This window comes from Stegodyphus dumicola, chromosome 9 (assembly GCF_044657685.1).
Source record: "Stegodyphus dumicola isolate Sdum_Otavi_A_Nest chromosome 9, ASM4465768v1".
NCBI lineage: Eukaryota > Metazoa > Arthropoda > Arachnida > Araneae > Eresidae > Stegodyphus > Stegodyphus dumicola.
In genome coordinates, this window is record NC_140776.1 from 161213802 (window position 1) to 161226388 (window position 12587).

The 12587-nt window shown below is 32.3% G+C and overlaps 1 protein-coding gene across 4 annotated transcripts in view; it reads right to left on the bottom strand.

The window, feature by feature from the left end:
* The window catches only part of RyR (Ryanodine receptor), a 406107-nt gene that overhangs the window by 49499 nt on the left and 344021 nt on the right, over positions 1-12587 (bottom strand). For all 4 annotated transcript variants that reach the window (XM_085824283.1, XM_085824285.1, XM_085824284.1 and 1 more), the window contains exons 100-103: positions 12449-12528; positions 12179-12277; positions 7636-7730; positions 2846-3049 (exon numbers count right to left, since the gene is read on the bottom strand). In XM_085824283.1, the coding sequence (XP_085680409.1) occupies positions 2846-3049; positions 7636-7730; positions 12179-12277; positions 12449-12528 (478 nt within the window). The remainder of the gene's footprint in view (positions 1-2845; positions 3050-7635; positions 7731-12178; positions 12278-12448; positions 12529-12587) is intronic.

Here is a 12587-nt window from a genome sequence, read left to right on the forward strand (position 1 = left end):
CATTAACAAACCCAATCAGTGGTAACGGGTAAACAATGAGTTACCACTGCTCAAAGTAAAATGTTTTTATCCTCCACGCGCCAGTATTTGCCTTTCAGCAAAATTTAATTTAATATCCAAATCTGCCAATTAACAGACTAAGAGTTTTAGAAAGAATAAATGAAGTGCTTAATAATATTTTTTCAGGTTTTTTTTAGTAATGCAACGTAATTTTTAATAATTCATAAACTCTTTGATAATTGATTGATTTTAAACAGAAATGGATTTAATTCACGATAAATCTAATTAATAATAAATTTTATTTACATTCGCATTTTTTTTTAATTTATAAAAGGTTTTTTTAACGCCGAATGATTATACATTTTATAAAAAATAATTTTGTTCGCCTTTTTTTTTGATCATGTAAATCATTAGTAGTTTACATATTTTAGTATATTTACATATTTTTAAAGTATGAAAATTACAAATCGTTATTTGAGCTGTTATATTCTTATCTAAAGCCTTTATGTACAGCTATCTTCACTAGCTAAACTCTGCTAGTAATTTGTTGGGATATTCTTCAGTTTTCATTATGTTTAGTATGTCCAATCTATTCTATAGTTTATGATATTTTTCATAAGCTCCTTTCTCGACCTTTTCCAATATTGTCTGAGAGACGTTCGTCAAGTCAAAAAGGATTTTTTTCTGCAAATATAATGTACATGACGACAGCTACAGAACGACTTTGCCTCCAATCATCAAATTTTTCCATAAAAAAAAAAGAAACGAAACAGTCGATATTTGAAGTAACATCAGTATGGAGAATATGTACTGAAAAATAAAATAACGCACAAAAAATAACATATTGTTACGAAGATGTGAAGGAAAGAACTTTTGCATGTTTTTCATTCTCCGTATTTAAATTGTTAGATTATAAGATGCTTTTATACACTGAAAAATAATATTTTTAAAACCTTTATTCTAGTCCTTTTAGAAACACAATTAAAAGTAGTTGTCACATTAAATAAATTACACAATGAGCTGTTGTACTCACTATAACTCATTTTATTACTTATACTACGTCTAAAATCTAAAATCGTTTTACTGGAGATATTAATTAAATTGCAACTAATAAAGTAGCATTTTTAGTTTATTATTAAAAAACATGAAATATTTTTATGAAACTACATTAACTAGACTCATTAAAATTAATTATATATTCGGGTTCACATAATATATAAAAATATTGGGTTGGCAAGAATGTAATTTCGGTTTGCACAAGTATATAGCATTATATTCGTTTTGTTATTCTTTTGTCAATTTTACAATTTTTTTCTTTTGACATTTGGTAGCTGACACTTTTAGGTTGCTATTTCAACATATTGCAGAGTTTCTCACTTTGTAAATGCTAAGTTACAGTTGAACGTGAAGAATCTTAAGAACTGATAAGCGAATAATCGCTTGAATTCGTGTGACAAGAAACAACAAGATGAAAGGGTAAATAACCCTTTATTATTCAAATAAGATTTAACAGAACTCCGTCTTGGAGGGCACAGTAGAAGCTGACACTTGGGCTTGAACTTAAGAGGCTAGGAAGTAAACTAAAACTAATCTAAACTAAAAAGGGATATAGCCGAAGCTATCGAGATTCTAACCGAGTTGGCCCCTTAACACTAATTGACTGCGAAGCTAACAAGAGCCTAAGTACGGCCGAGCGTAATAATAGCTTACGAAAGAGTAGCCTAAAAAGGCGGACGGGTGCAGACAGAATACCTGGTAACTCTCTCGTTAAGATGGACGAACTTCGGGGTTAAATACTGCTCTTCCTCATTATGTATTCAGACGTGATTATAAAACTACTTTCTGGCCGGAAGTAGTAAGTTGAAGTTAAGAATCGACAGGAAAGGAACTTTAACTTAAAATTTAACTGTTAATAAAATTAACATAATCCTTACAATATTTTACATTTTTATTTTCATAAGAAAAATAAGCTGCTAAAGGTGATAAAGAGATATGTGAAGTTTATGGTGTTGACTGTTTAACAGAACGTAAATATCATAACAGGTGAAAAAAATTTCGTTCTGGAGATTTTTTAAACATGAAGATGCCCAGCATCCTGGCTGACCTTCTGAAGTTGTTGATGACAAAATTAAAGCCGTAACTGAATTGAATCGTCATACAACTGTGCGAGCGATTTCAAAAAGGTGACACACAACAATTGAAAATCACATAAGATGTTTTGAACTCGTTAAGATGCTCGATATTTGGGTTCTGCATGAATTAAAAGAAATTTACTTAACACAAAGAATCAATATTTGCGATTCGCATTTCAAAAGAAATGCAATCCACCCAATTTTTTTAACGAATTATCTTTGGAGATGAAAAATATATAGTCTACAATAACATTCATCGAAAAGGCTCATGGTCCAGGCATGATGAATCAGCACAAATCATATCGAAAACTAGATTGCACCAGAAACAGCACCAAACAGTATCAGTTTGGTGGGATTACAAAGGTATTGTGTATTTTGAAGTGATTCCAAGCAACCAAACGATCATCTCACATGTTTACTGCCAACAATTTATGAAACTGGAAGAAGCAATCAAAGAGAAAAAGTCAGAGTTGGCGAATTGCAAAGGAACCGAGTTCCCTTGTTTGAATTTTTTAAGACCTGAACTTCTGTGAGTGCGGAATTTGGAAGTTGCAAGAAATAGTATGAAGATATTTGACTGATTAAAGATAATTTTTTGTATAAAAAAACTGAGTTTTATTTCATTCTTAAAAGCCAAAATTACATTCTTGCTAAACCGGTACATTATGATTAGCATTTGTAATATAAACCAAGTATTCTAAAATCGCTCTTACTTGCTTGTGGAATAGAATAGCCAGCCCGTGTAAAACATGCTATAGAATAATGTGAAGAAAAATGCTTTAATAAGCTCTGGCAATGTTTTCGTTTTCATGATAGCAATTTGTTTCTTGATGTTGGATGGAGTCAGGTATGATAGAGAGCCAAATATTTGATTCTTCAAGTAATTCAAACCTTTCTTGATTGGGTCAAATGCTGATCTATAAAACAAGTACAACATATGATATAAATATTACAGAAATACAAGAAAAAATATAGCACAGATATTAATGAAGTTAAAAGGTGAAATTTAAAAGTTCTAAAATTCTATACAAATGTAAGAGTTCCTGCATTGATTTAAAGTAGTGCTTTGAAACATTAAGATTACTTCTTGTTAGATGTCAACTGGTGGTGTATGGTGTGTATGGTGTATTGAGAATACGGCAAAGCACACTAGGGCTATCTGCCTAAGGGGAGGGATGCCTTCGTGGAGGACTTTCTAAGGGAAACTGGCTCGTATACACGTTACACATTGGGAAAACCACGAAAACGCCCATGCAGCCAGCCCGTTTGCGGGATTCCAACCTCGGACCGAACTACCAGTGTTCAGCGATTTTATCGCTCGGCCGCTGGTGGGCCCCAGATGTCAATTGGAATTTAAGCAATTCAAAATAAAGCATTAACTCATATTTCACATAAAAGTCAACTGTTAAATTATAATCGTTTGAAGTAAGACACAAATTTAGTTAAATTTCTTTATTGTCCATATATTTTAGGTTTAAAATGCTCCTAATACTACTATTAAATTATAATGTAAAGTATGGGCATTTAAATCTCTGCTTGCCTTACCACTCACCTATGAAGAAAATCTTTGTCTTTACTGACTTTTAAGAGTCCTTATGCAATCAAGACAGTTAAAAATGGCCTTTCCTCGTTTCTGAACTCGTAAGCGAGGGGAAAAAATAATTCTTCTCAATTTTTATGTATCTTTGACTGAATTGCTACTGTTTATTCAGGTAGCTAAAATTATTTCAGAGATACGCTAGCTATTCGTTTCTCTTTTCAGAGCCATACGTTTGAAAATTATTCGAATAGTCTCTGCATATAATAAAACAAAGAGTTTGTCTTTGTGTGTGTGTGTGTCTTTCGTTCGCGCTGCGCGTAAGCTAATAGACCCACGGCTACGAAATTTGGTACATAGGTGCATCTAGACAAGAGCCAGTGCACCGCGAAGCGATTTTTTCGAAATCCGAATTAGAATTTTTTAAATTTTATGTTTTGTGACGAAATCGCGTCATTTTGAGACATAATGGGCTATAGGAAAGCAAGATTCTACTCTACGCACTCCATTTTCACATCGTCATGAAATGTAGGCACTTAGCTATTATACGAACTTAAAATAAATTTCGTGTTTCAATAAATCGATTCAATACGAATTTATTTAACAAAGGGAGCTTAACACTTTTTCAACGGGATTTTTTCTAAAAAAGTTTATGTTTAAAAATGTACAGTTTATTTATTTATTTATTTTTTTTTTGATTTTTGGACACGTTAAACTTTCATCCTTGCGACTGCTTATACAAAAAGAATTTTGGAAAAATGATAATATTTTGTATTTAAAAAAAATTTAAATGAAGCTTCCGAGTACCCTTCTCACATCTCACATCTTTACAAATGTGATTTTGGCAACAATTTGTTAGATTTTTGATGAAATCGCATCAATTTGAATAGTTTCATTCTTTTAGAAATATGGGTTTGGGAACAATTTTTCATCGTATTTCTTATGTCACCTGTTTTTAAGAGATTGGCCTATTTTATTGCCATTCTTTTATATATATAATACATTTTTATTGATGTTTTTTTTATAAAGTTGTTCTGCAGAGTAAAATTCTGCGCGGATTTTTTTTGTTTTTGAGTTTCTTTCATGTTATTTTTTGCTTATTTTACTGTTTGTAAGATATTGAAAAGTTTTGCATGATTTTTTTTCTTCAACGGAAAGTTTTTTTATTGGGATAATTAATATTTGTATTAAGGGATATAGCTTATTTCATTGTATTTTTGTGCTACTTTGGTAGACGGTTGCACGGATTTTGGTAATTTTTCTTTTGGCGAGTAATACGACTTATGGTAAATCCATTGCTGGATAAGTTATTTATGCCGATACTTTGTTGTCATTTTATTTATAGAATAATGCGTTTTATTATTCGTAAATTCCGTGTTTTAAATATTATTTATGACTTCTAATACGTAATATTTTTTTTATGAAGTTGTTCTGCAGAGTAAAATTCTACGCAGTTTTTAAATTTAACGTTTGGTGTTCCCTTCAGCCATTTTTCCGGTACATTTAAAAGCCAGACTAAGGCTGGCAGCGAAGCTGCTAGTATGTTAATAAATTGATGCTATTAGGCATCGAGTCTAGAAATCGTTCAAATTTCCTTCTATATTTTAATTTGTATAAAATGCATTTTTAATGCTCTTCTGACTTCAAAAATTAAAATTCTTATTTAAAAAATTAAATAATGTTAAGTTAGAATTAATTAGGTTCTCAAATTACATAAATAGTGTTAAAGAGATATTTCTCAATCTTACAATTAAATTAAATACTCTTTCATAAAAAGACACTTTACTTACACATGACGCAAGAAGATTGAACGAAATTTTATCGCTCATAAATATTTACAAAGACTTTAAAACTTTCTTTAAATTATCCAGGAAATCTCATTAAAATATTTTTCAATTTTTTATGATGCAAATTCAAGGAATTTAATTAAAATGTTGATGGAATTTTATAAGTATTCATGAGAATTTAGCTAAGAAGAGATAAAAGAGTTTATTTCTACTATTATAAATAATGAATAATGCGCTGGCAAATGCGGTAATTCATCAGCTTTAGCTTCGCTAGTCGCAATTGTTTCATAAATATTTAGGGCTGAGGCAAAGCTTAAAAGACGCGTGTTACTTTCTATTTAATACTTTAATTTGATTTCAACATTTCTTATGCACTCCCTGCAAAATAGCAGCTATTAAATTTCTATTATTGTACAATTTGTTTAACACTAAGCTGACACGTTATTATGTAAGTTATTCGTTATCAAACTAGTTTTATTTAAAAAAAAACACCTTAGAAAAGCCGTTCGTTTCAAAAGAAAATATTAAAAAAATAAAAACAAAAATATATACCACTAGGATTGCTGGTATAATCGGTTTCATGGTGGGAAATGCAGAAAAATCTGTGAAGAAACTTCTCACAGATTTATTCATAGAGAGGAACAGCATAACAACAGACTTTTAAAATACCAGTTCAATGTGCGAGCTGTTATATTATAAAAAACATAACTAAGAAGGTTATATCTATACCTGTTTAAATACATTATATATGTTTTATATGTGCATAATAACAAAAATAAATTCGTGCATATACGTTTGCTAAACTGGTTAAAGAAAATCCCGCATTAAACGAATTCTGAAAACACGTTCTGAGGATAAAATGAAAATTCGAAAAAAAGTATTTCAGTGAATTAAATCTTTCAGAATAATCTCGTGTATACGAGCCAGTTTCCCTTAGAAAGTGCTCCACGAAGGCATCCTTCCCCTTAGGCAGATAGCCTTAGTGTGCTTCGCCATAATTAAATACACCACTACATCATCAGAATAATCTCTTTTATCACACGAAAATCTCAATTTTTAGGAAGGTATAAGTATTGGGTCAGTCCATAAATTCGTGCGCATTTTTTGGTAAATTTTTAAATAATATTAAAAAAACACAATTTAACATTTTAATCAATTATATATTTTTCTCCATTATCTACAATGTCTCGCCATCTTACAGCCAGCTTTTTTATGCCATTGATGTAGAAAGACCTTGGTTTTGATGCAAAAAACTTGAAAGTTCATTGTTTACATCCTGTTTAGAATTTAATTTTTTTCCCAGTAAAAAAATTGTAAGGCACGAAATAAGTAAAAATCACTTGAGGCAATATCTAGGGAGTAAGCAGGATGTGGCAAAAGGTCCTAATTAAATTCACTCAATTTTGCGGCGTTGTTCGAGCCGCGTGCGGTCTAGCGTTATCATGATGAAAAAATACTTTCTTGATATCCACCAATCGTGGGCGTTTTAACCATTCAGGTTTAAACCATTCACAGTTCAGACGGCAAAGTTGTTCACTATAAACTTCTGAATGAATCATTTGATTTGGTTTTAACAGTTTCAGACGTCCTGAAAGGGTTCATCGTCAATGCTGCTTTTTCCAACTTAAAAGTTTTTAAACCATTTCTGGGTAGTCCTTACACTAATAGTGCGTTCACCATGTACAATCTTAATTTTTAAAACATGTAGCATGGCACGTTTCTACTGATTATTTATATTCATCTTCTATGGGTACTAAAATGCGTTCGATAGTTACAAAAGTTGGTGATTCAAACGATGACAAGTTTGAACAAGTTCAAAATGGTATTGTTTTAGTAAATGCGTCATCGTGAATTCCACGCATACTCTTAATGCGCACGAACTTATGGATTGAGCCGATATAAACACCTATTTTATTACAATTCATTGAACTCACTCATTTCCCTTCACTGTATTACACACATTCACTCTAACATTATCACTTTCTCTATTTCACCCATACACACAGCATTTAAAAGTGCTGGGATGGATCAAACCGAATACCAGGCTTGTTAACAGCAACCAAATATGCATCGTAACCGCATTTCGTTTCAGCTATTTTTGCATTATCTTTATGAGTCTTACAGTTCTCAATTAATATATGTCAACTAAAATGATTCGATTTTAAATAAAAATACTCACGGTGGCTCATCGTCTGCCCCTGGGAATGGATAAGCTGATGCACAACTTGGAGCTTCCTCTTCGTCTTCCATAGAAATGCTGCTGGCATGTTGCATCTAAACAAGTAGAATACGTGTTAAAAAATGCAGTCTGTTCATTGCAAGGTAGATAATCACTCTAATTTGTCAAGGAAACAAAGCAATATTTGTCACTTGCTCTCTTTGTCAGTGGTTGACCATCAAAGGTAATTTAGACCCCGAAATTTCACTGACTAACAGATCATAAAATAGGACATATTTATGAGGAATTACTATAAAAATTCTACTTGACTCTTTCACATCGAATTCGCCCATAACGCCCGATCATTCAGACAATTGCCAGGTCACCCGAACGCCTGACTCATTTTCTACCTGGTGCTTTCCCTCATCACGTGGGTGCACGGCTCATTGCTTTCGGGAGTTGCCAATCATTCTTTTGAAGCAACTAAAGATAGTTCTGTTATTGCAATACACCTTCCTTCTCATTTGTTTAGCATCAATGTTTAGCTATTGATGCCAGAAACTGCAATCCTGTCCTAAGCGGAAACTGTACACAGTAACCAAAGCGTACGAAGATCCCAAGAGAAATTTTGTCGCTTTACTTAGGTAGGTTATTGTTAGCACTGTAGCATTCTGCGTGGCATGGGGGGAAGGAAATCAATTCCAACATGTACATATACATACATATATATAAGTCAAAATGAGTATCCCACCAATCAGTAAGAAGACATGAAGTGTAAGATAAAAAATATGAAAGCATAATTCTAAATTTAATTCACTATAACCTCTTATCTGTCCTTAAAATAGCGCTTAAGTCTAAACTGCGCCTTTCAAATTAATAATGCCATCTTACGTAACCAATCATTATAATGCATTAATAATGCGATCTTACGTAATATCCAACCAATCAGTAAGAAGACATGAAGTGTAAGATTAAAAATATGAAAGCAAACTTCTAAATTTAATTCACTGTAACCTCTTATCTGGCCTTAAAATAGCGCTTAAGTCCAAACTGCGCCATTTAAATTAATAATGCGATCTTACGTAACCCTTAATGCAGATGCCTCTTGACCAATCATCAAATTGTAAACCAAAACTAAAAACAGAAACTTTTGACTCCCTCCGTTCTTTCTATGAAATGATGCGTCACTTTTGCTTATGCTTTCCTCTTGGCCAGACGCCTTTCCCCAATCATGTGTGTGCTGCTATATTCGCTTCTATGGCAATAATATCAAAACTTTAAATGTTCTTTAATAGGCACGAGTAGAGTACCAAATGAATTGTGGCCACAAAATGGGAATTTAAATAAATAAAAGGAATTTAATCCGGTTCGACTGTCCCTTCTTCAAAAATGGATGGACGCTCTAAGCATCAAGTATCTACGCAATTAGTGTTTCTACGCATCTACGTCTCAGTGTTCGTATTTGAGTGCCTCCAAAAGTGTTCTGTCATTGCATTCTTCGGCCAGTTCCAATTATGAAAAATTCTACACAAGTTTGTTAAGCTATGTTCACAGTGAATCATGGGAAAAGTCCTGTTCACCAAAGATTTTTAATGCAAGCTTGTGCCGCATTCTCAATCAAATCATTCATGTCGTGTCATCCAACCGCAGTTTCATTACATATATATATATAAGTCAAGATGAGTATCCAACCAATCAGTAAGAAGACATGAATTCCACCAAGTTTTTTTGTTTTGTTTTTGTAATGCATTATAACAGTAAGGTAAAAACAAGAATACTAAAACAAATAGTGAACTTAGTGTAATGCGAAAGTAATAAAAAGAAAAAGTACTAATGCATGGGTTAATCTCCCTTGCTTGGAGCTTTAACTGAACTTGTCGAGGGAAAAGTGTTTTGAAACTCCATACCAGGTTGACCAACTAGATAGCTAAAACACGTTTCGTTCCGACTAATTCACTGAGAATTAGAAGTAACGTAAACAAATAGTCAAAGACTTAGTTGAATTAAGAGTCTCTAGCACTTAGCGCCTAATTTCTAACGTTTAGTACAATCGTACTTACTTCACGCATCGTCAACTACTTCTTATCTCTCTCTCTCTATATATATATATATATATACATATCTGTTACGGTGAAACACCGAAATCTGGAGAATGTCGACTTTCACATACTCGTTTGGTGTATGTCCGAAATATTTTCTAAATACTCTTATTTCTGACTTACACCGGTGAATGTCGACATTCACCATGTAATGGTGAATGTCGACATTCACCATGTAATGGTGAATGTTGAACATATAAGAATATTATATTTCCTTCTCCGTAATTCATCCGCGAAAAAACGCACTTGAGACTTAGAATAAGAACTTAAGAATATAAGAACTTAAAACACACAGTACATTCAAAATGAGAAAGGAAAATAATAGAAGTTATAAACTTACCAAATTATGTGATTCAAATCTTACTTATTGCAACAACTTAAACTATTATGACACTTTGAATTGCACAAGAGGCCCTTGCTTTTACAACTGCATTTATTTGTGGAACACTTCCTTTTAGAATGGCAGCGTGTACATAGACTCCTCTCTTTTCGACCTACACCAGACATATCTGTGATTGTCTTCATACACCGGTGAGGGTCCGAATGTACAAGAATGTAAAGAAATATTCGATCTTTCACCGACGTATTTGGCGAATGTTGACATTCTCCGGTGAAAGTGGACATTCTCCAATTTCGGTTTTTCACGGTAACATATATATATATATATATATATATATATATATATATATATATGTTATATATATATATATATATATATATATATATGTTATATATATATATATATATATATATATATATGCAGACATTTCAGATGTTTGAGTGAAACCAATTTTGGCCTCTACCGATGCGAAAGAGTTAAGTTATAAAGTGTAAAATAACTGCGATTAGAATGCTCAGCTATTACAGCAGCCCTGAATTCTGAATAATAACAAAATTTACTTTAAATGGTTAGATTGTCTTTAATGTTTAAGTAGAATTCCTCCTTTTGCGAAAGCAAAATATTTTGATAAAATTATTCACAGGCTGAAATGTTGTAAAGCTAAAACGAATTTGCTGTTAATTTGCATGGAAAAAAAGCTCAGCCTTCCCAGCTGCAAAAAGAAACTTATCAAATCATATCAAATAACACTGAAAGCAAACGCCACACATTACTTTCGCATGTTTACATTTCACGCACTTCCCCTCGCTTTTGCATCGTAAATTTAGAGGCTTTTGAATTTTTGTAGCAACTTTCAAGTTATGAATAAATAGCAATGTGCATTATGTAAATAAAAAGAAATATGCTGAAAATAATAACTGTAACTGCCTTTCATGCATTATAGAATACAGTTATTCATATATATATTAATATTTCTGTTTTCATGCGCTTTCTACAGAATGATGAACAGCACAAAATGTCCTCTTCTCAAACTTCAAGAGACAGAATCTGCGAAAACAGGCAAGGACGTAGGGACGTAAATACAACATATGATAAATAGTACTTGTGACATATAAATACACGTATCTTAAGTACAATATAGTTTCATAATCCAGAACTGGGAAGACAGAAAGCATTCTGGAAGGCTTATAGTGGCGGCGTGTTAAGCTGAGTCAATGGAAAATGGTTATGGCAAACACTGAAGATCACAATGTATCAAGGAAAATGTCATTTATTTAATATCTCATTGTTGTTTGGGTACGTTCGAGTTATTACATCTACGTGGTCAAGGTGGTTGCATTTAATACGTAAATACTTTTTTTTTCTATTGGATGTTAACTTTGCAGAAACCTCAGTCAGAGTCACTAACTACTTTCCCGTCTGGGCGGTTATTTTTATAAATGAATTTTTAATTTTAGATTTTGAATAGTTTATATCATTTAAAAATACTGTTGAGCGAATATTTTCATTTATATCGGCTGCTATTCAAATGAACAGCGAATAACACCTGAAGTATATGTATAAGGTATTTCTCCCGCCTTCTTGGCATGTCTTCGTGGTGTGGTGGTCTGCACGCTGGGTGCGTATTCCAGAGGTCCGTGGTTCGATTCTCGGCGAAGGCGTTGCTCATTTTTCAAATCTTCTGCTTCGAAATAACTTAATGTCTCTACAAATGTAAGTTATGGTCATTCACATGGGGAATTACTGCTCAACTAATCTTTTATTTACATCGAAAATATATTGGTACAGTTACTCCTAACTTAGATCTCTTAATAATTTGAAAATTTTACCAGAGTACGGAAATATTTACTTCTCGATTATAAACTCCTCACACAAAATTGCTTTAAAAATTCAATGCATAAGAAAATCCATACGATTTTTTATATCGCAATATCGCTTTCAATAAATAATATCGCTTTCAATAAATTTCCTCTCTTAGTCTCTCCGGTTAAAATCAGCAATCGAAACGTTCTGTACTATTTTGAGTTTAACAGTAATCCAGTACTTGAGTTTAGTAGTACTGTAGTATGAAATATACAATGTTCTAAGGTTAGTTTTTCGATTTATCAATAATTTACGAATTTACCTCAAAAATTGCATCTTCACAGAAATTAACGAAAGCTTCCAATTTTCCTTTATCACCTCCCTCTGTGACAATGCTGTAGAAAAAGGCTCGCTTTGATTCCTAAGTAAATATAATTCAAAATTTTAACAAACCTTAAGAATAAATAAAAATTGAAGGAACATGCACACATAAAAAAGCAAAAATAGTGCAAAAGGGAATAGCATTTCGTATTGATATCCGCGAATCTTTCCCAAATAAAGTTTTTTTTTATAAAAACAATGTATTACTCACTTTAATTTGGGGTTTCTCCCACTGGTCAATCGTTGACTCCTTTATTTCAAAATATACTCGTTCAATTCTATTTGCTCCACCTATAAAAATAAACCTCTTTTCTAAATAGAAATTTATATTATTCTATTCATCAAATTAA